Below are 26,255 nucleotides of genomic sequence, written 5' to 3'. Positions count from 1 at the left end.
GCTCTGCCTCTTTCAGCTGGGTTGGAAGACAGATGTTTGTCTGGATGGCAGAATCTCACTCCTCTGCCGCTTGCGCTAGTGAGTCTGGTGAGCTAGACATCCCAAGCAGCAGTATCTCGGCAAAACCCCTCTGAACCCTTCCTTCCTCACCCCCTGCCTTACCTCAGCAAAGAAAGCTGTAGCACTCACCCGCAGCTTAACTGAGGAGGAATCCAGCCATGGCAAGAGGTTCCTCACCACACAGGGGGAGATGAGCCCAGCATGGAGCAGGACGCTGTGCAGGGGACACAAGCGAGGGACACACAGTTGCCCAGGAAGGCCACAGGCCGGGTCTCCAGAATTCACTTGCGCTGACACAGACGCTATTCTTTTGCTCAGGACAGCTTCCCAGGCACACTGGAAGGGTCCCAGCAGCCATTTCCCTGCGCACAGCTCCACAGAAGGTGGCCAGATGCATCCCTGGGGCTCTTACCTGCTCAGGAGACACACCCCCTCAGGGTGAGCCAGGGGGTCTTCCAGGCGAGCCCACACTGCCCAATTCATGAGCAGCCGCATCCATTTCTGCGCCATGCATTTGCCTAGCACCAACTCTATAGCTGAAAGGAAAATCCTGGCAGAAGAAACAAAACACAACAAATCAAAATAACACCACCACCACAAACCCAAAGAAATCTCAAATCACAGCAGGTTAGGGGAAGACTTATCTTTAGCAGAGCTAAATACCCCTGAAGTGATGCTTCATAGCCTCCAAGACTGCAGCTAACAACACTGGCATTTTTGTCATGCCCCAAACCCACTGAAGCAGAAGAAAACCCATACCCCTAGACTGACTCCATGCTAGATACTCCTGCCTAGGAGCTGGAGTTTCTCCATGAAGGAACAGAAGTAAACCCAACCATGACTACTGGTTTCCACATCTAGGAAGCGGGGCAGGTGAAGCTCTCCCTCAGCTCCACAAAGGCACATGCCTTGGTGAGGGGAACTGAAGCCAGCCCCTCCATCTGCCCCTTCAGCTCCTTACCTGCACGGCTTCTCTTCAAGCACCTGGCCCTCAAGGAACAGTTGTCTCCAGCTGCTTATGGGGGAAAGCAGCCTCTCCTCACCCAGCGTTTCCCTGGCCCACCTCATGAGGCTGGGAAGAAGGTGGGGAAGCAGTTGCCTGAGCTCCTCTGTGCTCCTCAGGGCAAGCACCACCTCGGAGATGGCACGGGTGATCTGCAGAGAAACATGACCAAGAACCACCTGTTCAGGCAAGGCCTTTTCCCACCAGCCTGGTTCCCCTGCCTGCCTGGGGCAGGGGGGTTACTGTCCACAATTGTCACTTCTGTGACAGCCTTGTGGCTCAGGAGCACAAAACTGTCCCGGCTCCCCACACTCCTTGAGGCCAGCCCAGCACAGTGCCCTGGGAGTCTCCACAGGCATCCGCAAAGGGCACCTGACTCCCTCGTGTCAAGATATGAGTTAGAAAGCAGATGCAAAGCTGCAGAAACGTGTGTGCCATTGAACGTACCGACAGAGTCTCCAGAGCAGTCTGACGGCTGTGCCGCTCACAAGCAGAGGAGTGAGTCCCCAGGTGGTTGTTTCCTGCTCTGTTTAGTTTCTCTACTAAGCACCTCAGGATCTGAATCCCAAGGATGCTTCTTCCCAGGCTCCTCCACAGCTCCACCATGTCACTGCAAGGGAAGAGACGTTCACCCCTGAGCCCATATCCTCGCAGTCCTGCAGTGCCCTCAAACCTCCTCACCTGCAATGGGGCTTACAATGCCCCACTCACAGCAGACACAAGCATGCAGTCTTGCAACACTCAAGACTGTTCAGGCAGAAAAAAAAGACCTGCTTCTCAACTGCCCCCCCCCCCCCCCCGCCCCCGCCAGTACAAGCAAGCTGCAGGGTCTCTGACTACAGTGGGGAAGTGCACATACCTGTCCATAGGCAGACCTTTCTGCAGGAGACTGCTGATCACAGGCTCATGGTGAAAGCGGGCGAGAAGAAACACCATATGGAGCAGGAAGGGCCTGTGGGTGCTCTGCTGCATGTAGGTGTAAAGGGTGTTCAGGATTTTTGGCACCTGAATGAAAGAAGAGGAGAAAGAAGGGCTCAGTGCCTTCTTTATCCCCTCCTGCGGGGCCCAGACACAGTCATTCAGCACATGAGCAATGCCTGCTCCGTCGACACAGAGTCCAGATCTAGCTCGAAACCTCACTCCTTCCACCCTGTCTGACCCTGGCTCATGTCTGGAGCTGAGCCTGCTCTTGGCAATAGCGCACACGCATGCACACACGCGCACGCACAGATGCATGTGCTCACAGGCAGAGCCTCAGTCACTGCACGTGCCTGGGCCCAGATGTATGAGCAGCTGCGTGCGCTGTGTGCACACAGAGGACATGGACACATTTCACACCCAGCACTTAAATAGCTCTCCCCATGTGTCTGTAGCAATGCAAGAGCAAAACCAAACACACTCTTGCAGGGCCTGTGCAAGGGCACGTGACTCCTTCCGGAGGAACCCAGTTCTCCAGGGACACTATTCCTTGCCTCTGCCCTCCTTTCCCAAAACTCCAATGCCGTCGCTACACAGAGGACCATCCCCTGAAGAAAAGGGTGTTTGTTGGAGCCTTTCACAGCTAGAAGCCGTGGTCATGATAAAGACAAAGAGGCAGCCAGTTCCCTCATCCCGTGGAAGAGCCCAGCTTCCCCCACAGCTGCCTACCTCTGGCCTGTGGTGCAGACACAACCCACTCTGTGCCTGGGGAAGTAGCAAGGGGTGACGCCGCAGCCCATGGATGCGGCACTCTTGCTGCCTGGAGCGGCCGCTGGCTCTGCAGGGATGGCACAGGGATGCCCTGCCCTGCCTGTAACAGGAGCTGCCTAACAGCTGGGTGAGCTTTAGCTCAGCTGGGCATGATCCTGTGGGCTGCCACCCATGATTGCCATCACTGTGACCGGCTTCTGTCAGCGGCAGACAGCCACTGAGCTAGTCCGGGCTGAGCAATGTGCTGGTGGCCCTAGAGCCCAAGTGGAGCGCAGCAGAGCACAAATGGAGGAGGAGAACAGGAGCCTGGAAAGGGCAGGCACAGCATGAGGCCAGAGGCTCCCAGGCTACAAACAGGCAGCAACTGGTGGCTAAAGGAAGGTCACCGTGCAGGCTGGGTAACACCACAGTCAGGGAAAGCAATGAGAGCAATGAACAAGTACCCAACCTGTGGAAAACCTAGCATGCCCAGTAATGCTCAGAGTAGAGAGAATTTGCAACCAGTGAAGAAAGAGCAGGGTGAAGTGGGTCCTGGGGCAGGGAGGACTGACAGTGACCCTGAGGAAGGGGAAGAATGGCAAGGGGCAAGGTTGGTGCCTCCCAGTGCCTCACTCATGGGAAGGAGCTGAACCAACAGGAGACTTTGGACAAGAAGTGCCCATATCCTTTGTCACCAGCTGGAGCAGACACCAGCAGCAGATGCTAATGCATGACTCAGACCATCAGTAGCCCCTTGGCTCAGCACACAGGCAGCATTCCTTGAGCCCATGGCAACTGCACAGGGTGTAGTGCAACAGCCAACAGGAGAAAAGACAGTCAAATGGAAAAAAAGGTCTCCTTTACCTCCTGGAGTATTTCCTTTCTGCATTCCACCAGGAAGATGAACACCCACTTCCACACTGCTCTTGCACGTGCAGGTGTGACATGCAGCAATCTGTCCAGGATGGCAGTCAGAAAGTCCGTAGCCTGTGCTGGAGGGATGCATTTGCTAACAGCCTGGAAAGAAGTCAGGAACAGGAGAGACCGCATCACAGCTCTGCTCCAGCAATTCGGAAAGGAAAGCAAACTTGACAGGACTGTTAGTTCAGCAGTCATGGAGGGGGCAATCACTTGATCCTCCGGCTGTGCATACAGTGCTGTTTACATCTGATGCAGCTAACCAGTTTGGAAGTGCCTCCCCCCATGTTGTTTGCTCATATACCAAATTTGTATTCTGACAAGAGCACTCACACACGTGTGCGCACAAACACACCCATCATGGTATCTACTCCAGCAGGCCTAGAGGACAGTCTTGTCTCAAAGCCTCCTGCTACTTGCTAACAGCAGCCGTTCCAAACAGCTCACTCTGGAGACAGTAAGAGACTCTGGAGGGGAGCAGGGAGACATGCAGGAGGCCAGGAGCCGAGCCCCCACCCCGCTGGTCTGGGGCTAGTTACCTTTGCTAGTTTGGTACAGGTCTCCACCAGAGTCTCGGTGTCTGGGCTGTTCAGTGCCTCACAAAGGCACCTGATCTCATCTGCCTGAGGCACCACCTTCATGGTCTTGGCTGGAACAAACACCAGGAGAAAAGAGGAGTCACATCTACAGAAAACCCAACCTCTGGCCCCAGGTACCAATAAAGGAGAACCCAAGTGGTGGCAGTGAAGGCCACAGGGAAACCCAGGGCTCCTGAACTCGGTGCAGCAGGACTTCCTGACCCCAATAAATGGCTGACAAATCCTGGGCTGGAAGGAGCCCTCTTCCTCCTTGAACTGTTTGCTGGGACTTCAGGGATTCAGCAGCCTCTGCTCCCAACAGCTGTGTCCCCTACGTCACCCTCTGAAATATCAGGGCCCTCATCCAAGTGAATTGTCTGACCACCATCTGTCTCTCCTTGAATGTGGAGGGAGACAGTCCCCAGCATTGGTGACAACGTCCTGCTCTCAGACAGCAGTGGGGGAAGGCCCTGACCACCCAGCCTCACACATGCCCCAGGGAGGTCGGACTCAGCGACCCTCTCCCAGAGATCCTTCCTGAGATGGCCAGGGAGGCAGAGAGTTAACAGGGTGGGGGCACAAAAACATCTGAGCTCATTGACTCCCCCTTCCTTCCCTGGGACAGGGCCTGGCCCCACGGGACCCCAGTGGTCACCAGGCCAGGAAGGGAGGGAGGATCAGGCTGAGCAAGTCTGGGAAGCGCCCGCTCTCCTCACCTTGCATTCGGAGAAGGTAGCTGAGGCAGACCCATGCCTTCTTGCAGGACGCGGCCAGGCAGTCGTTGGTCAGAGTCCCCAGCAGTCCCACCAGGGAGCCAAACTGCTTGCAAGGACGTCCTCTCTGCAGGGGAGAGCAGCAGGAAAAGGGTCACAGGCAGACCCAGCACCTGCTCGCCTCTACCGCCCATCCTGCTCCCTGAGCAGCGACTGGGCAGAGGGGCAGGCAGAAGGGCTGCCCCATGATCCCAGGAGCCCCGAAACCCAGCACCCAGTTGGGCAGGGCTCCCTTCTGGGGCCACGAATGCTGGGAAGAGGGCACCAGAGCACGCAGGGGATCCCTACTTACCATGAGCTCAGATTGCTCCTTGCAAGCTCCCAACACATGGGCACAAACCTGCAGGGCTCTCTCCCGCTCCCATTCGTTGGCTGAGGTGAGCCAGCCTTTCAGGACCTGAGGCAGGGTGCATCTCTCTCACAACCGGCATTTTTCTCTCCCTGAGATCCCCCCCCCCACCGTCCTTCTCTGGCCCCTTCCCAGCACAGCCCCTGGCCCTACCGAGCACTGGCACTGCAGCCTCCACTGCCTTGCGCTCTCCAGCCACCTCTGCCCTGAGGCAGGTGTTGCTTCCCTGCCAGCATCTCCCCTCCCCGGCCTTCCCCCAGGCTGCTCTTTCCCAGCTCAGGGCTGGCTCTTGGCTTTCCCTCTGGCAGGGCCTACTTCTCTGCCTGTCCTGAGGCTGCAGTGGCCAGGCGCTCCCACCCCCCAGCTCAGCCCCTGGCCCCAGCCAGATGCACACTCTCAGAGCAAAGAGCCAAAGCCCCACTTTCCCATAGGAAAGGCATCCACCTCCTATCACCCTCTAAAGCCTCGATTCTCTGCCCCTGCAACACTTTCCCTGTTGCCCCATGACTACTCACATGGACCACGTCATCAAAGCAGGCAGAGGTCTCCTCTGCCTCCAGAAGGGTTTCTATAAGATGCCCCAGATCTTCCATGCTTCTCCTGTGCAGAACCTGAAAGCAGGAAAGGAGAGCTGAGTTTCTGCATCATGGGGACTACCAGTGCGCACTGAGGTGGCATCCTGACCCAGAGGTGGGCAGGCAGTGGCCAGTGGGTACCTGCATGTTCACAGCTGCCCTCACTATCTTCCTTCTCTTGTTCATCCACTCCTTGGAAGGATAGGACAAGACACTCTGGCAGCACACTGCCAGCAGGTTGCAATTTTCCGCCCTGCTCAGAGGTGGCCTCAGCTTGCTGGCCAGAGGAAAAAGGAAGAGAAAAGAGAAAGGAGATTGACTAGCTCTCTCCAGAGCGGCTTAAAGCACAACTGGGTTCCTCCTAAACAAGGGCCCTGTATCCAACACCCCCAGCCCATGCCAGCAAGCACTGCCTTCAGCTCCAGCAATTCCTGCCACATCCCAGGCAGCAGGCAACCTCCCACCCGCAGGTTAAGGGGGCTCCCTGGAGCTCCCTTCTTTTGGAGACACCCAAAATGGGGAACACCCTCCCACTCCACAGCCCCAGCAGCTCCCGGCCCCATGCTCAAGGCCACTGGGGCTGTCCCAGCCAGCTGGGATGGAGTACAATGGGAGTCCCCAGAGCCCGGGGAACAGACCTCACCTCAACTCCTCCAGGGCCTGAAACACTCCATACACTAGGGAGCCCCAGGGCTCCCCCTTTATCCAGTCCTGCAAGTCCCAGAAAGACAAATGCAGAGTTGGCAGCAGGCAGAGACAGGGGACAGCCCTCCTGCCTCCCCTGGGGACAGGCTCTGTTGCCAGGCCTGGGCAGACACTGCCCCGTCACCCCCACGGATCCCCAAAGGCACCACAGGAGCGACCCTGCTCCGCAGCCAGCTAGCACCAGCACCCAGCAGCCCCACTGGCTCAGGACACAGCTGCAGGAGCTCGCATGAAGTCAAGAGTCCATCGTGCCTCTGGGGAAACCAGTCTGATGGCACAGCCCAAAACCCCCCCATGTGACTGCCCTGGCTACGGGCGCTCACCAGCAGGGTCTGCGTTGCCTCCTGCTTTGAGGAGAGCTCAAAGTTGCTGCAGTCGCCCACAGCCTGGATGGCACAGCTGACCTCAGTGATGCTCTGCACCAGGGCGAGCTTGAGCTGCAAGTCCTGAGGCCAAAGACAGAAAAGCACCCCTTGAACTCTTTGAAGGGCTGAGAGGTGGCAGGTGAGCATGGGCAGGGGGAACCAAAAGGGGGGGTTGGATCTGTACGTTGAGGACAAACCCTTCCTTGGGGGATCTTTAGAAAAAGACCATCCATCTCGGTATGCCCCAGCCCCTAGGGGCTGGAGCTGGGGCACCCAGGCATCCCCGCCCTGTGTGCTCCATGCTCCTACCCTCTGTTTGGCTCTGGAGAGCCGCAGGATGTTGCCCATGATTTCTTTATCCACACGGGTGAGCAGCTGCTCCTTGGGGGCATGCAGCGCAATGCCGCTGTAGGTGCGCATGAGAGCAGCACGAATGCCCTGGGCTTTCTCCTTCTTCCACCGCTGTACCTGTGTTGACAGAGATGCCCTGAGACATCAGCCCCGAGACTCCTGCGGGCTCCTGCAGCAGGCCCTGCTCCGGCACCTTCACCAGCTCCTTGTTTCCCTGGGCACCTCCCAGCAGCTCCCCAAGCTGCTCCTTGAGCTGCGGGAGCTCCGGGACTGGGAGCTGTTCCCATCCTGCAGCTTGGGTTCTTGCATGGGGATGGGGAGGAGGGTGCAGCCAGCATTGCACACGCTGCTGGCTGTTTTACCACTGATTTGAGAGGTCAGGGAGCTGTCTGGAACCTTTCAGTGGAAAGGTATCTGACATTGCTTGTCATGGTCCTGCTCAGAGATGCCCAGCCTGTGCAGGTCAGTGGCGCAGAGGAGCCCAGTCTGCTTGCCTCCCCAGACCAGGCTGCACTGCTCTCTCTGCAAGGCCGTGCCCTGCCCAGAAAGGTTTCCCCACAGCCCCCAGGTGGGGAGCAGAGCCAGCGAGACCTCACCAGACTCCTGCTCCTGGCCCTCAGCTTTGAGGAAGGGACAGAGGGTCACACTGTGCCCACCCCATCTTGTTGCTAGCTCCTGCTGAAGTTCAGTCAGGGGCAACGTGGCTGCCAGCAAGGAACCACTGCAGCTGCCCCAGCTGGGTGGCTCTGATCCACCAGGTGTCAAAGCCCATCGTTTCCAAAGACACCTCAGGGGCCCCAATGCCAGGACGTCCCCTCTGAAAAACAGGTCTCAGGTAGCTCTTACAAGAGGGCTAATCTGAAGGCAGCTGCCCCGGTTTGGCTGCTGCAGGTGTGGAAGTGGAAATAAGGCTGAAAAAGGAAAGCCAAGCAGCAGAACCCTGGAGCCTTTACCTTCCAGCCCGTGGAAGTCTGATAGAACCAGCCTCTGGTGAAAGCGGCAGAGAACATAGTCACTGTGTCCAGGACCAAGTGGAAGTGGCTCTCGGCAGCATGGGACACAACAGAAATCATTCCCTGCAACCACAGAGAAACAGAGAGTTGGCTCCAGCCCATGCACTTGGCTGTGGCCAGTGACAATAGCCTGACAAGATGTTGCAGCAAGGGGGAAACGGCAGCGATGTGGAAATCAAGGAGATATGGAGCCGGGCCAGCAGCAGCCCGCCCTCTCCCCCAGGAACAGGCAGGGCATGCTCAGGACATGAGCATCACCTCACCTGGGCCTCAGACAGCTCCACGGGGCTTGTCTCCTGGAGGAACCTCAGCACCTGCCCTTGGACGTGTCTGAGGTCCCGACAAGCTGCCAGCGCTGTCCCAAGAGCCTTGTACAGGAAAAACTGAAAGAGAAGAGGCCAAACCCAAGATGCAGTCACGGCCCGACCCATCAGGAGAGGGCTGGCCCCAGATGGACCCAACCGCCCCGGGAGCAGGCAGGGCCGGCTGCGGTGTCAGGCTGTAGCCAGCCACTGGGGCAGCCTGGGGAAAGTGCCTTTTGAGGGTGAGGGAACAGGAAGCAGTGAAAACCGCCTGTGTGGGCAGAGCAGTGGCGCCGGCCCCAGCCCTGGCACGGGGCAGGAGACGCACCTTCTCCCAGGAGCTGGGGGCAGAGCTGCCCAGCTGCTGGCTCAGCTCCTGGCTCAGGCCCACAGTCCAGGCCTTGTCCTCAATGGGCTCCAGCGATGCTCGCAGGAACTGGGGTGAACAGGAGAGGAAGCGAGTGTTCCCCTGCCCTTGGCCAGGGCCCTTTCCACACTCGTATGTCCCGGGATGCTGCTGGGGAAGAGCTGCTGGGAACAGCAGTCTCTTCCCCCACCCCACGCTCTTTTCGCCAGCCTCCCTCTTCCTCTAACACCTCAGGCGAGACCCCCCAGCACACCAGACATAGAGGAGGAGGCAGTGCTAAGGCATGTGCCACAGCGTTAGAGGGCATTAGCCATCAGCCATGGCAGGTGTGCAGACAGCAGCTCCTCTGAGCGGGCAGGCACCTACTGCGGGGGGAGGCACAGGGTGCTCATGAGGTACCCCCACCTCCTGCTGCCTACACAAGCAGCCCCGAGCTTCCTCCCACAAGTTTGTCTGCTCCCTCTTCTCCCCCTCTATTTCTGACACCCCCGCAAGGATGCTGTACCTTAAGCACACGGTGCTCCCACTCTGCAGAGTCCACGGAGCTCTCGGTTTTTCCTAGAAAGCAAGAGGAAGCAAAAGCTCTTGCTGCTATTTAAGCTCACACCAAAGACAAGCCCTGTGGTCTCCTCTGCGGTCAGACCGCCCAAAAGTCCCAGGCCATCAGGCTAGAAGGCACCTACATCAAAGTCTTTGTGAGGCCAAAGACACAGGAAGGATCCCAGGGGCATCTGTCAGGGCCACTGATTCAAGCTGGGGAAGGACATACTGACCGCAGCTGATCCCCACTGCTTGACGGCAGCTCCCAGAACAACTCCAGCCACTGAGACACAGCACGCACCAGCAACACGCATTTTCTCCTTAATGACCTACCGCTTTCTGCCCATTTGTAGCCCTTCTCCCAGGCTACTGCCAAGGACGGCTGCTACAAACCTGGCCTGGCCTGGGGACTTGGTCCTCCAAAGCCAAGGCCTGCACCCGCTCCAGGAGCACCAGTCCTGTCCCTCCCCCAAAGACCATCCTGGGCAGGACATGGAGGTGCCACCAAGACCTGCCATCCAAGGAGACATCAATGGCCCCACCCATTCCCTGGGCTGAATTGACACCAGGGGTCAGCTGCCCCCAGCCTCAGTGCTGGCTCCCTGGAACAGGAAAGGCAACAGAGCAAGTCCTGGGGACATGAGGACAATTCTCCTCCATCACGCTGAGAAGCTGCATTTTCCTCCCCCCACCCCCAGCCTCTCCCTCACCACCCGCACTTTACCTTCCAGGTACTGCAGCAGGAGGGGGATCTCAGTCGCCCACACTGGCCCCAAGGCTCTGTGGATCCAGCCGTGGAGAGCCTGCAGCAGCTGCAAGGCAGCGACTGTGCGTTCGCTGCTCGCGTAAGGAGCCGCTGCCACCACCTAGGCAAGGGCAGGAGAGAAGGGTCACTCCTGCTGCCAGAGCCACAGCTTCTCCCGGGAGGGAGGGAGGGAGGGAGCCTGGTGCCACTCGGCCAGCAGCAGGCAGCCGATGGCTTCACCTGGGGTGCTGCCAGCCCCAAGAGTAGAGTGGGATCCCCAATGGGCTCGGGCAGGCTCGGCATGCTGCCTCCTCCTCGGGGGCTCCCAGCACTGGCCTTAACAGCACATCCGCCCTGGGCTCTCCCACCACCCCTGGCCAGAAAAGCTCTTTCCCCAGGGCCCCACTACTCACCAGCAGTCGAGTCAACAGGGCCTGGGGAGCCGGCAGCTGGGCTGCGGGGAGGAAGAAAGGCTGGGTGAGCCGACAAGCCCCCACCGTGCTCTGCCCCGTGCACCTCCGATGCCCCACACAGGGCTGAGGGCTGCGAGCAGCTGCACTGCCACAGCGCTGGCCCGGGGGGGCTCCCCAGGGCTGCCCAGCATGAGATGAAGGCAGCTCATGGCCAGGAATGAGTCCTGGCTCACCAGCAGAGTGCTGCGAGCAGGAGAGCCAGGCCTCTGCACCGGGCAAGGTGCAGCAGCACCTGCTTCTACCCTTTGGTTTTCCTGGGCTCCTGCTCAGGGCTGGTGGGGTGCAGGGAGACACAGGCTGGCCCGGCCCCTGGCCAAACCCAGCCGCACTCACTGGGGCTCCTACCTTGCTCCTGGGAGTCCATGCCATCCAGATCTTCCTCTTCTTCCTTGCACCCTGCTCTCTCCCATCTCTCAACTAGGGCTCGGAGACAGCAGGAGAGCGGGATCAGCATGCCGCTGTACTGGGCTGGCACCACGTACTGCAGCAGCCTTGGCCACAGGAGCTGCAGAGAAGCAGCGGGCAGTTTGCCACATTGGCATTTCCACTCAGCTCAAAGACAAAAAGGGTGGTCTGCGTTTCCCTGAGCCTTGTGCACTTCAGCACACATGAGGGGAGAGGTTCAGGGCATGGGGGTGCATGAGGAAAAACATCCCGAAGGCAAGAGGAAGCCACAGCAGCAGGGCAGAGGGTGACTTACTTTGGTCATCCCTCTCAGAGAGACATCCAGCGAGCTCAGGATGTCCATGCACAGGGCTTGAAGAGCTCCATCCTCTTGGGTTTCGCAGGCAAAAAGGCCTCCTGCCACCTGTAAGACAGAGTTGGCAAAATCCCCATTACTCTCGGCTCCTGACTGAGACAGCTCAGGCACAACTCACCAGTGGTCCTGTGCCAGCCTCCTGGCAGCACTGATCTCCTGAAAGGGGAACAAGGACAGCCGGACCCAGCTCAAGGACCAGGTCCCAGACCCTGGGAAGGACTGGAAGCCTGGGAGCAGAGAGCGACGCTGCTTGTCTGCACAGTCCCCCAGGGCCTAAATGCTGCTCTCATGCCAGCAAAGCAGAGGTGAGGAACGTGCCCTTCAGCATTGTTGTAACTCGGTGCCAGCCCTGGCAGGAGCACGCTCAGCCCGACAGATGCAGAGGAGCACGCAGAAGCCCTTTCCTTTGCCCTGCTCCCAAAGCAGAGCCTCCCCAAGCCTCAGAGCAAAGTGACACACACAGATCTCCCAGCTAGAGGGAAGCTTCAGCCAGAGGGAAGATCCTCAGCAAGTCAGTGGGAGGCTCAGCCATCCCCAGCTTTCATCTCCTGGGCACCCAGCTGGAAATGCTCATGGAAGGGATGGCCAAATGGCCTGTCCCCTTGCCAGAAGGGATGCAGGCCCCCAGACTGCTATTGGATGGGCAGGGTGTGTTTTGGAGGGCTAGGGCACAAGAACACCACAGAAATCTCCTCTAGCCAGGCCCACCTGTCTGCACTGGCTGTGTTTTGCTGATTGTCCATGAGCATTTAAGGATGAAGGATCCTGTCCCTACCAGCCCCTCCCTTTGCAAGGTGGCTTTGCAGAAGGCGCCTGTGGGCACAGCTCAGCCCATGGGGTGTGCAGGCAGCCCCACAGTCCTGGGTGGCATGCCCGGGTGCAAACCCACATCATCCACTGACATCTCCACCAACATCAGCACAGACGCCCACAAGGAACAGCCATTGGGAGGCCACTCCGATGGCAGTGCCAACCCTGATGGCCCTGCAGCGTTGAGCTCTCCATGGCCAAAGATGCTTGCAGGAGCTCTCAGCGCAGTCAAGGCACCGGTCAAAGCTCTGAGTGTCCTGCTCTGCCCTTACCAGTCTGCCCGAGGTCCGTCTGAACTCGATGAAGATGTGCCCCACCACATCCCATGCCCAGCGGCTCTCAGAGCCGGAGCTGAGCAGCTCCCTGATGAACTCCAGAACTGCCCTTCGCACCTGCCAGGAGAGAGTGCGGTTACGATCCTCCTGTTCAAAATCCAAAAGGAAGATGCCTTTGCTTGGGGGCAGCCTTTGTGGCTCAGGGAGAGATGATGAGTGCACGGCAGCAGCTTTCACTCCTGGCACCAGGGCTGGGCTTTAGCACCAGGCTGGATGGGCATTTGCCCCACAGAGCACAGCAACCTGCCTGCTCCACTCTGCCAGCTCTCCCCGGGGAGGAGCCATCACCCACCACCTGGGCGACGTGCTGGCGCTTTCCCAGGCACTCCAGCTCTGCCCCGAGGGTTTCTCTGCCTCCCCTGGTGGCACTGTTCCTTCCCAAACCAGCTCACCTGGGCACTGGGGTTGTTGCACACGGATCGCACGGCCTCCACCACCTGGGGCAGCTTCTCTCTTGTCGCAGGTGCTGGAAGACATACAGAGAGGTGTGCGTTGAGGCACAGCCTAGATGGCAGAAGGGATCCCTTGAAGATACCAAGTTTTTCGCACACCAACGGGACAGAAAAGTGGGGTCTGACTGACTTCACAGGAGGCAGTGGCATAGCCAGAGCAACTCTGTTTCTACAGGCACAGCTATTTTATAGGGACTGAAAGCTATGGTAATATGGTAACACAGAGGAGAAGACAAATGGCGTGGATACAAGCAGCTCCTGTGCACACCAGCCCACCCGCCAGCCTGCCCGTGTTACTGAGCTTGGAGCATCGTCCCTGGTGTGCCGCCATTTCTAACTGCTGGGGGAGTGCTTGAGCCTTGTTGCAGGGTGCCAGCTCTGCTGGGGGAGCTGCTCTTTGTAGCTCCTTTTGGGTGCAGGTGCACCACTTTCAGCCCATTCCTGCTCTCAGCCCAGCAGCCCCAACCCCTGCCTTGTGTCCCTGGTCCGTGGCACTGACCATCAGAGTGGGCCAGGGCTCCCAGCAGGCCCAGGGCTGCCACGCAACTGGCTTCGCTCCCACCGCTCAGCTGGGAGTGTAGAAACACAACCGTCTCCTCAGGGCAGCTTTGCGCTGTGGGGAAGAAATCACATTCTGCATTAGCAGGCAGCTGCCCCTGACCACCAAGGACAGGGAGAGAGCTGCCATGGCACGGCGGGGCATCGCCCAGCCTCCTCTCCTTACCCTGCAGCATGATGCAGCGGGATAGCACTGCCTTATGGGTTGGGCCAGGCTCCTTGGTCACATCAGAGAGCTGTGGGAACAAGGTCCATTTTAGAGAAAGTCGCATCAGTGTTGACAGGGACTGAAAAGAAACAGTGCTCTCTGCTCGCCTCTCCCAGGGCACTCTGGGCACAGGATCCACAGCCAAAACCCAGCCCACACCACAGTGGCCCCGGGCACACACAGAGGTTTGCAGCAGCCCAGGCTGCCCAGGAGCTGAGACTGAGCAGCGTTAAAAGGCTGCCCTTAGGGTGCCAGCGCTCCAGAGTCCGCCTGCAACTTGGCCAAGAGGGAAATTGCTGTGGGAACTGGGCTGCCCCTCAGGCCCATTCCAAACAGCCAGGATCAGGCCTCCTGCAGCCTTAAGGTGGCACCTAGGTGACAAATCCTGGCATCCTCCTGGCCTGCAGGAAAGTCCTGGCGGAGGGACACCTTGCCAGGTTCTGCCCTGTCCTGCCCTGCCCTGCCCTGCCAGCCAGCAGGTCTTTCCCCTCCATGGCAATCAGGTGTGCAGGCCCCAGGCTGGCGGCAGGGCGCAGGCTCCCCTTACCTGGCGGTGCACAGCGGTGCTGATGGCAAGAGCTGTGCCCTGTGGGATGGGCGTCTGAACTCCCTCCAGTATCTCCAGGACATAGCTCAGGCTCTACAAGAGAACAGGGGAGGAAGAGGAGGCTAAAGGCACCTGGGAAAGGAGAAACCCAGCACATCTGGGATAAGGGGAGTCCCTAGCACCAGCTCCCAGGGAAAGCCCCAAACCCTCCTAAATGGGGCTTCTTGCTTGCAGCATCAGGAGGGTCTCTTTCCTCTGAACAGAGCCCAGTGTTGACAATTCAGTTTCCCGGCACTTCCCACTCATCAGACCTTGCCCTTCACTGGACAGGATTGGACATGGCCCTGGGCATTAGGGCAAAGCTCTTTCCGCACACAGAGCCCCAGGGAGGTGGCAATGCCTCATTTCCTGAGAAGATGAGCCGCAGGGACTCTTGCCTCTCTCGTGCCCCCCTGGGTTTCTCTTTTCTTGTCCAAAGAGCCCAGGAAGCCTCAGGCTTCCTCTGATCTCCTTGTTCCTTCTCTAAGGGCGTCCCAGCTCCTCCTGGCACCCCACAGCTCCCCAGCACCTTGTGGCACTCTCATAGATGCCCCCCAGGAGCCACGCTGAGCCTTGCGCAAGACCTCACCTTGGTGACCCGGGAGGTGTCTCGGACCTCCTGGTATTGGTGCAGGAGCCAGAGGAGCTGCTCACAGGCATGCTCTCGGTGCTGCTCCTCATGCAGAAGGACCCCCATCATGGCAGCCACTGCCCCGAGGACAGCCTGCTTGTCCTGAAGAGAGAAGGGAGAGGCTCTGCTTAGAGGGCTGAAGGTCTGCCTAGTGCTCAGCATCCCCTGGACACCAGTCTGTCCTTCCCACTGGGAGGGGTTTCCTTTCCTTTCTGCCCTGCAGGAGAAGGGCTCACTCCAGAGAGGAAAGAGCACTTCCCCATGCTGATACCCCACCCTTCCTGCAGAAAGGCCCCAGGACTTGGCTGCTTCCTGCCAGGGAGCCCCTAGTCTCAGGCACGGTGCCGACAGGCTCCTGGCTTGGGGTGCCTTGTCACTCAGACCACTCCCTCCCCTCGCCCCTCTGCTCGCACCCAACTGAGCACAGACAGACCCACCAACGTGGATGTCTCTGCTGTGGACCCAGGCGTGGAAAGCAGCACTTCTCACCTCTTCATCCTTGCAGTCCAGCCGATTTACCACCACATAGCGGAACACCGGGTAAATGGCTTCACAGAAGTGTGCTACCCCCTTGAGAGGGAACGGGCATTGCTCCCGGTTGCCAAAGTATGTATTGACTGCTTTTGACCATTGCTCAAGAACTGCACCAGGAGAAAGGAAAAGGGAGCATGTGAGAGTCTGCAGCAGGGACGGTCCCTTGCATCCACGCCCAAGCCTGCTTTAAGGACAGTCCCAGGCTCCAGCAGGGCTCAGCCCAGGACCAGATCTGGATCTGAGGGCAATCTGTGCTCTTGAGGCATCTGGATTCAAACACCCCATTGTTTCGCTCCTCCTCGCTCTTGCACCTTCTCCTCCTCAAATGGCCTGTTCCCCTCCAGCATTTCTCACTGCAGCCCCTTCCCTTCCCCACACACATGCCCTTTCAGAGCACGGATTTTAATCCCAGAGGAAAGCAGGGGAACAGAAGCCATGGAAAGGGACCTAGGAGTTCCTCTGTGCAGCGCCACCATGTCCTGCCCTCAGGAACCTCCTGGGCTTCCCCTCTCCTTCTGCATACTCACAGGAGTTTGGGAATACCAAGGCTTGACCTCGCTGCAGGCTGCACCCACCATGTTCCCTCTGAGATCCCATGAAGGCATTGAAGGCCACCCCAGCCCTGCCCCAGGGGCCCCGGCCAAGGAGCTGACACTCACCACTGCAGACAACGTGCAAGATCTGGCCACTCCCCACCTGGCTCAGCACAGTGCGCAGGGCGAGCAGCGTCATCCCCATGAAGGGGATGCACCGCAGGGCTGCAGAGAAGGCAGGGACAGAGGGACCAAGGTCAGTGATAGACATGGGAGACTGGGGTCGATCTCTGGCAAGGCTGGGGCTGCTGGGCCATGCAGGGCATGCCAGAGGGCATGGGGAGGGCTGCCTTCCCCAAGGGGAACACAGGAAAGCCCTTTGGGGAAATGGGGAGGAGAGTGGGGGACAGACACCCCACGGGTTTGTTTCCAACAGGTGCCCACCCTTCAGGAACTGGGATTGGGCTGGTAAGGCAGAGCTGCCAGCTGGCCCTGGCTTGGAGCAAGGAGGCACAGCAACTCCATAGCCCCCCAGTTCAACACAGAGTGTTTAGGGAGGGGGAGGATCCCTTCTCGCTATTATCACAGACCCCTACCCAAACCAGGAGGCCGAGGGTGCCGTACCATAGCTGCGGGCCATTTTGCCCAAGGTGAGGAGCACAGTCTCATCAGGGACCTTCCCCATGGCCTTCAGGTGGCTCTGGAGCTCAGACATGACAAAGTGGAAGTGGGAGCGGGCCAGAGCCACCAGGACATCGCTAGCGGCCGTCTTCACATCACCTGTCACACCCTGCAAAAGCATCACAGGCTAAACACTCCCAAGAAAAAGGCTGAGGCATTCAGACAGGCTGAATGACCCCATGTCCTCTGTGAAACCCCTTGGGGCAGCTGTGCTCAGGGCCAGGCAGCTGCTGCCTCTTGCTCCCTGGGGTAGGCGAGTAGCTCCCTTGCAAGACAAGGGAGGCATTTCCCCGGCACAGCCCCGTGCCACTGGCTCCTCTCCATGGAGATGCCAGGAACAAATTGTTGCAGACTTGAAACCCCCCTGGGACCTCTCTGTGGGGCTGGTGGGTTCCCATGGCTCTTCCTCAAGGCAGGAGGAATAACCTTGAGCTTGAACCCAGCTCTCTCTCAGTTAGAAACAGCCCCAAGTCCGCGTGTCTGCACAGCTCTCTGCATCCCCTCGCCAAATTCCCTGTAATGACGAGTCCCCAGAATCTCTTCCCTTAGGACCTCCTCTGGGTCTGAATAACCACGGAACATCTCTGCGCCACTCTGTATTTCCCCCCAAACCAGGGGCAGAGGCAGGCTGCTTTGGTGGCCTTGAAAGAGGACAAGCTCACCTGGGCTGCTCGCATGTCACTGGATGCCTCTGCTATTAGGCGGTTCACGACACCGCTTGTCAAACAGCCATCATCTCCCTGCAAGATCCTCTCCAGCTCCCGGTATGTCTCCACTCGGTCACCCTGGGGACAGACCACAAAGGGGAGTGATGGGACTTGCTTTGCCCTCTTTTCCAGGGAGCCACGAGAGAGACCTGCTGCCCCCCAAATCATCTGTGTGACATGGGCACGAGGTACGAGCTGCAGGCATCAGTCAGGACAGCCATGGGCAACACTAAGATCTTCCGCAGCGCCTCTGATGCTAGCAGAGAGCCAGATAGGGAGATCAACTCCACCAGGGTAAATGGCCGTGCAGGAGCCAAGGAAGTCACTCCTGAGGATGGGGGATGGTGGAGGTCAGAGGGAAAGTGCCAGGCGAGGAAGGGTGTGACTGTTCACTCAACTCCTGCCTAGGTTTTGGCTAACCCAGCTCATGCTAAGGCCTCATGTATACTGGGAGCAGCACCATTAGGTCAAAGCAAGAGCACCATATAGGCAGGGCAGGCGGCCAGAAAGAGCTAAAGGGCCATGATGCAGCCATTATCACCTGCAGATTGCTGTCTGCGGCAGGCATTGTCTTTTGTCTAGCAGTTTCCTCAGAGTCCACTACTTTATGGAAATGGCATAGACCAAACCTCCAAGCTGGAGGGTATAAAACATCAGTTTACTCAAAAAGCTTTTGAAGCGGATCCAACAGCAGCTGAGCGGCTGAAGCTTTCATGCTTCCTGGTGTGATAGAGGGGATCCCTGCACTGTGACGGAGGAGGGATGAGCCCTCTCACCGTCGGCTAGGTAAATAATTCTTTTTTTTTGCTCATAGGTGCACTACATTAAGAGTTATGGGTTGTAAGTTTTGAAACTTATGACTTGACCGGTTAAGAAGTGAATTCATGTGATAGACTAGTCTGGGCAAAAGGGGATTGAGCACCCCTGTTCATCGAGTTCATGTAGTGTATTTCTTAATGAGCTCATAAAATAAAATTTAGATCAGGGAGTATGTTGTCCTGTAAATTTGAGAGCTCCAAAGAGACTGTGACAAAGGGGAAGGCTTGGGAACTGTCGTGGTTTAGTCCCAGCCAGCAACTCAGTACCACGCAGCCGCTCGCTCACTCCCCCTACCCCGATGGGATGGGGGAGAGAATCAGAGGAGTAAGAGTGAGAAACACTCCTGGGTTGAGATAAGAATAGTTTAATAATTAAAATAAAATAAAGTAAAATAATAATAACAACAATATAATAATAATAACAGTAATAATAATATACAAAGCAAGTGATGCACAATGCAATTGCTCACCACCCGACAACCGATACCCAGACAGTTCCCGAGCAGCAGTCGCTGCTCCCCGGCCAACCCCCCCCAGTTTATATACTGAGCATGACGTCATATGGTATGGAATAGCCCTTTGGTCAGTTTGGATCAACTATTCTGGCTGTGCCCCCTCCCAGTTTCTTGTGCGCCTGGCAGAGCATGGGAAGCTGAAAAAGTCCTTGACTAGCATAAGCAGTACTCAGCAACAACTAAAAACATCAGCATGTTATCAACATTCTTCTCCTACTAAATCCAAAACACAGCACTATGCCTGCTGCTAGGAAGAAAATTAACTCTATCCCAGCCGAAACCAGGACAGGAACGAGACCATGGCCCGAGGAGGGGAAGCCACGAGCACTCTGCACCTTGGGGCACAGCATTGCTCCTCACACTGGCAGGAGCACTGGTTCTGGGACAGTTCCCAAACCAAAGCTAAGGAGGGGCCTTGGACACTTGGACAAAGGTGCCGGAGAGATGCTGAGATTTATGCCAGAGGCTTTGCCTTGCCCAGGAGTGTGCTGCGAGCTCCTGGGGAAAGGAGTGGGGAACAGTGGCCTTAGTCCAGCTTGAGCAGCAGGATTAGCGCCTGGGGACAAAGAGCCTGCAGGAGTGCAGAGGTGCCGTCAGGTGAAATCCCCCTCTGCCCTGGCTCCCTGGGGAAGCCAGGGGCAAGGAGGGGAGCCCTCAACCCCCGCCCCGCCTTACCTCATGGTCTTGCAGCTGCTTTAGCAGAGAAGTCCCAACGGCCGCAAAGGTAGTGATGGCCACAGGGACAGTCCCTGTTGCCCTGCCTCCATCCTCAGAATGCACAGGTCTGGCCTGGGAACATATGCATGGGCACAGAGCTGGAAGAAAAGAAAGAAAAGTATTGCTGGCTGCAGGGCTTCACACCAAGGAGGGGTAAGGAGGCAGGAGGGCAGTCAGTGGGATGATGGGAGAGAGTCTTCCCCGCACTGCAGCACTGGGAAGACCACCTTGGGGGACTGGGCCCATTCTGGGCTCCCCAGTGACAGAACAGCAGCAATGTGCTGGAGCAAGTTCAGTGAGGGGGCCCCAAGCTGGAGAGGGGATGGACATGGGGCTCTGTGAGGAGAGGCCAGGAGGGCTGGGCAGCCCCAACAAGAGACAGCTAGGCCAGGTTGTCTCTGAGCAGTCCCCAGCTGCCCCATGGAGGGCAGGGAGAGGATGGAGCCAGAGCCCTCTCAGAGGTGCCTGGCAGCAAGATGAGAGGTGATGGGGATGCAGCCCCTAGCACCTGGCTGGGACAGACACTGCCTCCAGTAGGCGTCAGCCCCTAACCTCCCACCAGCCCCTCACCTCTCAGCACTCTCATCCTCCTCATGGCAGCAGGATCTCCCAGATCAGTGCACTGCTCTCTCTGGGCAAAAGCCATGAGAAACTGGGGCAGCACCAGCCCCAGGAGGAAGATATAGAGCCTGGCCATTGTGACCCCCCTGTGGGGCGTGGCACCTCACAGAGGGCTGCTGTGACACAAGGTCACAGGGACACATGCTGGGGACACACCATGGGGCAGGGACCACACACGGCAGCACCCTGGGGACCCCCACAGGCCCAGAAATGCAGGATTTCCCCATTCTCCATCACTTGAATTCACTCATGGTCCTCAAATAGCTTTAGCAAAGACTTTCTGCAGACAGCCCTTCCCAGCTCTGTCCTTGATCCATGTCCCCCTCCAGGAAGCCATCCCTGGAAACATTCAAGGTCAGGTTTGACAGGGCTCTGAGTAACCTGATCTAGTTGAAGACGTTCCTGCTCATTGCAGGGGGATTAGACTAGATGAGCTTTAAAGGTCCCTTCCAACCCAAACTATTCTATGATTCTATGACCTGAGGCAACGTGGTCTCAAGGGGACTGTGGTGGTGCACACACACCACCCCCCCACGCCTTATTCCTCTTTCTCTTCAACCGCTTTATGATCTCAGGAATTCCAGGCCACCATTTTTGTGTAGCGAGTTAGTCAGTTAAGCGCCCCTTAATTGTACCAGAAACTCCTACATGGCTGAAGCAGAGAGCAGCCCTGTCCTTATCAAAATCTTTGTATTATCGCCAACAGGGGAAGTGAGAACAGCTACCCCTGACAGACTTGAAACAGAGTGGTATCATCGTTACTGGAATTCCAGCAACTACTGATCTGAATTGTGGCTCAGATGGAAATTTACTGGTGATTAAAGTCAATCATCTCACAATCCTATAAACAGCAGTCCTAAGTGAGGCCCTTTGAGCTCTCCTGGACTGCCATGGGCTGCACCAGCATCTCCCTCCAAGTGCAATGCCTCTCAGAGCTAGCAAAATCTTAAAGTTTGCTAAAACCAGAAATCCATTGCTGAAGACCGACAGCGGAGCCTGGGCTGAAACCCTTCACTCCTCGAGGCTCAACCCTCACCCGTTGAGAAATGCCAAGACATTAGACGCGAGTATTTCATTGACCTTGAGGGGAATTTTTAACAGGTATACCATTTTTACATATGTATTCATGTTTGTGTGTATGCATGTGTGAATCAGTTTAAGCAGTCTGTAGATGTACGATTTAGTTTCCAAGTGAGTCTTATACTGCTGCCTTATCCTTATTCCTATAAACCGTTGACCAAGTCTGAGACTGAGTGGACCCAGCCGCACCTCGACTCCTCTCTGAGAAGGAGTTTAGAAAGCAAAGGGGTCTATTCTGAACCTCGTGACTCAGCGGGAGGGTCCTCCTTATCCCCTGCATACACAATCATGAATCACTTTATGAATCATTCCAACTCAGTGTAACTTAATTTTCCTTTATGCACTTCCACGTAGTAATAGAGTGAACCTTGCCATCTTCGAATCTTTAACTAAGTCACTGTTTTGACCAGTTTTCTCTAATCACTTTGTTAATCACTGATGACTGAGTGCTATTAAAATATTACAATCAAATCCTGCGATTTGCTACCAGTAAATTCTAAACTGCTACTAAATCAAACTGTGTAAAGTCACTCATTCACAATAAATTGACATAATCAGCAGGATTCATAAACCTGCATTCGTGACAGGGACTGACCTGGCCTTTGCCCTCTGCATTTTTGTGCCCTGTTTTTCTCCAAAGAGGAGGATCCCGCCTGTGTCCGTGTGTGCCCTCCCCTATGTCTCCTCCAAGAACATTTGCTCCCACTCTCCAGCCAGGACCAAACTAGGCAGAAACTTGAGACCTCCAACCCATCAGACCCAACTGTGTCACAAAAAGACAAAGGAGACTTGTATTCAAATGGAATATCTGTTTGCTGGACTGTGGATGAGCATGGGACAGCTGACCTTCCTAGAAGGTTTCTCAGCTCAAATCCAGACGAAAGGATGACCAGAACTGCCATCTCTACTAGAGTAGGAGATGCACACATATCCAAGCCCTTCATGCTACTGGGCTGGCATAGGATTGCATGTGGGTTCAGAAAGAAATTACCCTACAGTCCTTCGGTCTCTATGAAAGGGTCGATATGTGCACATCTGTTGGTTTTTTGGGTGTGGGGCTGGGGGGGGGGGGGGGGGGCTGTGGTGCTGTTACCTCTTAAGTCAGGACACAGGCAATTTGAGACATCTTGCTGTTATTTGACTGTAGTTTTCCATGCTGGGTTGTCGGCCTCTGCCTAAAGAATAAGGGAGTGGAATAGGGAATAAGGGAGAGGAAGAGGAATAGGAAGAGGAAGAGGAAGAGGAGGAAAAAGAAAGAGGAACAGGAAGATGACTAGGAAAATGCGGAAAAAGAGAAACAGGAGAAGAAGAATGAGCAGGAATAGAAGGAGGAAGAGGATAAGGAAGAGGAGGAGAAGGTGGATGAGGAGGAGAAAGAATAAAAAGAGGAGGAGGAACAAGAGGAGGAACAAAAGGAGAAAAGAGGAAGAAGATGAAGAGGAGGAAGAGAATGAAGAGGAAGAGGAGAAGGAGGAGGAGAATTAAAAGGAGAAAGATGGCAGAAAAACAAGGACGATGAAAAGGAGGAGCAGGAGGAAAAGGAGGAGCAGATGGAAAAGGAAGACAAAGCAAAGGAGGATGAACATGAATATGAAGGAGGAATAGGAGCAACAGGAGGAGGAGGAGGAGAGGAAAAGGAAGAAGAGGAGGAAGAACAGAAGAACAAGAGGACAATGATCATGAAGGCCAGAGGGAGGAACAGGAGGAGGAACAGCAGGAGGATGAGGAGGAACAGAAGGAGGACAAGGAGGAACAGGAGCACAAGGGACAGGAACAAGAACAGGAACAGGAAAAGGAGGAGAAGGAAGAGTAGGTAGGTAGATGTGGAGTAATTGCTGGAGGTGGCTTAGACATTAGACTTAGATTTACAATTTCAAGAAAAACACAGCATTGAAGAAGCTGTCCAGATGAAATGCAGGTGGATGCAAGGAATCTATCCCATCAGGGAGTTCCCTAAGCCTGCAACCTTGGATGTCGGCAACATGAGGGGAGCCTGGTGCGCTGGCTCTAAAGGGAGTTGCCCAGAGGGAGGAGTGGTGTGGAGACACCACGGCCAAGCTCTGTGATAAGGGACTCAGAAGAGGACCATGGCACCGATGAGCTGCATAATTGATACCCTGAGCCAACAAGCGTCATGATTTTGACAAAATACTGTCCTTTTGGTAAACTTTGCTCATTATAATGTCATTATAATACCAAAACACACCTCCATCCCAAAACCTACCCGCCTCTAAGGTGAGACCACTCCTCACTGAGCCTGCACTCTGAATTTTTTGAGCCTGTACCTTTAAAACGAAGCAAGAAAGTTTTACACCAATCATAACAAAAGTATGTATGACTAGAGTCCCTCGAGCTCCACCTGAAAGATAAAAGTACTATAAATTGGCCTAAGAGAGAGGGGATGTTAGGGAAGATACCATCGTGTACTACTCTGACCTCTGGGATCAGTAGACGGGCTGAGCCTCTCTTCCCCCCCATCGGGACGCCTTTGGGTAAGAATCTAACACTTGGTTATACCAAGTGCACACACACACACCCCCCCCATCATCGCGCGAAACTTAGAAACCTCTATAGAGTCGCTTTAGGTCTGTTGATGCATCTGTGTTATTCCAAAGCTTTGGTATTTGCATGTGCCTTGCAGTCAGTGAATTTATCACCGGTAATCCAAAGAACCTGTGTGTCTGTTGCTTTAATAAATTGCTTTGATTTATTAGTCTAGTGTGATAGTGGTCATTGAACGCGACCAGACGCTTTAAGTGTGGCCGTGATAGTTCATGCAGCACGACTAGACGAAAAGTGCCTACGTTATTTGTGACTCCGTAATCGTGATAGTTCAGTGCACTGAACACGACCGGTCTTATAACGATAAATTGGGTACCTTCCAAAGCCTCTCTTGACACAACAGTAGAGAGGAGGAGGAAGAAGAGGAGGAAGAAAAGGAGGAACAAGAGAAGGACAAAAAAGAACAGGACTTGCCTACTGGAGGCAGTAGTCAAGGGCCCAGGTGGTGTTCCTCCAGTCCTGCCAGCGAAGAGGCAAGGGTGTGAGGAGAAGGGCACTACTAGGACAAGTCAGTAATTGGCCATGGAACTGGTGTTGGTAACAGGGCTTAGGTTCTGTGACCATGGGACCCTGTTTGCTGGTCAGCCTCTGCTGGGGAGAGAGGATCCACCTCACGAAGTAGGGCAAAGCTGTTTTCGCCAGCAGGATGTCTGACCCCATAAGGAGGGCTTTAAACTGAGAAGGACGGGGAGGGAGAAAGCAACCTGCAGTCCTGTGAGGGAGTGACAGACAGGATCGCTGAGCAAAGAGCAGGGGGTGATGTGACAGGAAGGGATCAGCACATCAACAAAAGAGGCTAAAGTAGGGTCACCTCCAGCACCTGCACATAAAACAAGGAAGTGCCTACAAGACACCACTATGGAGAAAGCCCCCAAACCCTCTCTGAGAACCGAGCATGCAGACAAGCCTCTCTAAAATGCCTGTACGAGTGCACGCAGCATGAGGGATAAACATGAAGAGTTAGACATCTCTGTGCAGCTGCAGGGCTATGGTCTTGCTGGGATCACAGAGACGTGGTGGGATGGCTCCCATGACTGGAGTGTCACAATGGAGGGATGCAGGCTTTTTAGGAAGGAGAGGTTGGGAAGACGAGGAGGGGGAGTTGGCCTGTATGTGAGAGAGCATCTGGAGTGCATGGAGGTCTGCCTGGGGATGGATGAGGAGCCAATCGAGACCTTATGGGTAAAGATTAAAAAGAGGACAGATAAAGGTGACAGGTATAGTGGGTGTCTGACCCAATGTTGTGGTTTAGGGATTCTATTCCCTTATTTACACATTGAATATACAATCTCCACACCTTTCTAATACATAATCATTAACCTGTCTTCGTGCGCTCATCTTCATTGGTTAACAGTTTACTCGCATAGTCTTTAAAGCTACAGTGTCTTTTTAATTCACTGCGCTTGTGCAGGAGGAGTCAGGGGGGTACTTGCTTCAGTCCCTAATTGGGTCGGTGGTCACGATCTCCCCCTGCCCGAATTACCTCTTACCCAGTTTTTTCTATTATGTGCATGCCCCTTTTGTTCTGCCATCCCCTTATCTTTGAAGGTCAGCAACCATCCGCTTAGCCATCCTCCCTTCCTTTTTACATTTTATCAATGTAGCAAAATATGCATTACTTCACTGCTACTCAAGGACTATATTTCATTAGTATAACAAGATCTACTACTTAAAGGCATAGGATCATATTTCATTAGTATAACAAAATCTGCTACCAAAATCTACTACTTAAAGGCAACACTATGACATGACAAAAAGCTGCAGAAGCCATCTGCATGCTCCTGCCCTGATAGCTGCAGAGACACCCTTGACACCCAGCAAGGCAAAGGGCTCCGGAGCGGAGGATCGCGATGGGGTACCCTTCCTAAAGCGGCAAATCGGTGGCAAAAGTGCAGGGCAAAAGTGCAGGGAGGGAGGGTACCCCAGCCCCCCCACCCCAAGCGGGAAAGAGTGAGCTCCTGACAAGAGGCAGCTCTGACTCAGCATGGGCAGGGACAAGAGCGATGGTGGCCTAACCCCCTCACGTACAAAAGCAGCCCTCAGGGAGCACGAGGGACCAGGGGCACAGTGAACAGGACAGGCAAACAGGGTGTGGCACGGCAGTTTGTGTGGCACTTTGCACAGGCGGGGCATGCGGGCAGGGCACAGTCCCCTCCTGGCTCTAAAGGGAAACTCAACTAGTGGTCATCGCCCTCTCAGGAGAGGACCTAGCAGCTATGGTTTCCACTCACCCAAAAGCCATCGCCACAAGGAATGCGGCGACCTAGACGGAGCTCCTGCACAAACATACAGCCGTCCAGGTCTCTGGCTTCAGGGAGTGCCTGAGCCTGTCACTCATACCAGAGGGCAGCACAGACAACAG

General features: G+C 55.8%; 1 protein-coding gene across 1 annotated transcript in view; it reads right to left on the bottom strand.

The window, feature by feature from the left end:
• LOC142595929 (maestro heat-like repeat-containing protein family member 2B) overlaps positions 1 to 20,327 on the bottom strand; it is a 33,986-nt gene extending 13,659 nt beyond the window's left edge. The window contains exons 1-33 of the mRNA XM_075724802.1: positions 20,201 to 20,327; positions 19,589 to 19,728; positions 17,536 to 17,658; positions 16,817 to 16,982; positions 16,319 to 16,417; positions 15,615 to 15,766; positions 15,084 to 15,227; positions 14,456 to 14,548; positions 13,867 to 13,936; positions 13,642 to 13,755; positions 13,083 to 13,156; positions 12,628 to 12,747; positions 11,486 to 11,593; positions 11,131 to 11,290; positions 10,726 to 10,766; positions 10,292 to 10,433; positions 9,533 to 9,585; positions 8,989 to 9,096; positions 8,622 to 8,741; positions 8,299 to 8,421; positions 7,304 to 7,462; positions 6,953 to 7,075; positions 6,568 to 6,635; positions 6,066 to 6,201; positions 5,865 to 5,960; positions 5,293 to 5,397; positions 4,944 to 5,067; positions 4,189 to 4,298; positions 3,596 to 3,748; positions 1,923 to 2,119; positions 1,511 to 1,673; positions 1,022 to 1,215; positions 473 to 610 (exon numbers count right to left, since the gene is read on the bottom strand). Of these exons, the coding sequence (XP_075580917.1) occupies positions 473 to 610; positions 1,022 to 1,215; positions 1,511 to 1,673; positions 1,923 to 2,119; positions 3,596 to 3,748; positions 4,189 to 4,298; positions 4,944 to 5,067; positions 5,293 to 5,397; positions 5,865 to 5,960; positions 6,066 to 6,201; positions 6,568 to 6,635; positions 6,953 to 7,075; positions 7,304 to 7,462; positions 8,299 to 8,421; positions 8,622 to 8,741; positions 8,989 to 9,096; positions 9,533 to 9,585; positions 10,292 to 10,433; positions 10,726 to 10,766; positions 11,131 to 11,290; positions 11,486 to 11,593; positions 12,628 to 12,747; positions 13,083 to 13,156; positions 13,642 to 13,755; positions 13,867 to 13,936; positions 14,456 to 14,548; positions 15,084 to 15,227; positions 15,615 to 15,766; positions 16,319 to 16,417; positions 16,817 to 16,982; positions 17,536 to 17,658; positions 19,589 to 19,728; positions 20,201 to 20,327 (4,043 nt within the window). The remainder of the gene's footprint in view (positions 1 to 472; positions 611 to 1,021; positions 1,216 to 1,510; positions 1,674 to 1,922; positions 2,120 to 3,595; positions 3,749 to 4,188; positions 4,299 to 4,943; positions 5,068 to 5,292; positions 5,398 to 5,864; positions 5,961 to 6,065; positions 6,202 to 6,567; positions 6,636 to 6,952; positions 7,076 to 7,303; positions 7,463 to 8,298; positions 8,422 to 8,621; positions 8,742 to 8,988; positions 9,097 to 9,532; positions 9,586 to 10,291; positions 10,434 to 10,725; positions 10,767 to 11,130; positions 11,291 to 11,485; positions 11,594 to 12,627; positions 12,748 to 13,082; positions 13,157 to 13,641; positions 13,756 to 13,866; positions 13,937 to 14,455; positions 14,549 to 15,083; positions 15,228 to 15,614; positions 15,767 to 16,318; positions 16,418 to 16,816; positions 16,983 to 17,535; positions 17,659 to 19,588; positions 19,729 to 20,200) is intronic.
• Positions 20,328 to 26,255: the final 5,928 nt, after the last annotated feature.

The sequence above is a fragment of the Pelecanus crispus genome, chromosome 25 (genome assembly GCF_030463565.1).
Source record: "Pelecanus crispus isolate bPelCri1 chromosome 25, bPelCri1.pri, whole genome shotgun sequence".
Classification (NCBI taxonomy): domain Eukaryota; kingdom Metazoa; phylum Chordata; class Aves; order Pelecaniformes; family Pelecanidae; genus Pelecanus; species Pelecanus crispus.
Note: the sequence above shows the minus strand (reverse complement) of the source record. Positions and strands in the feature narration are given on the sequence as shown.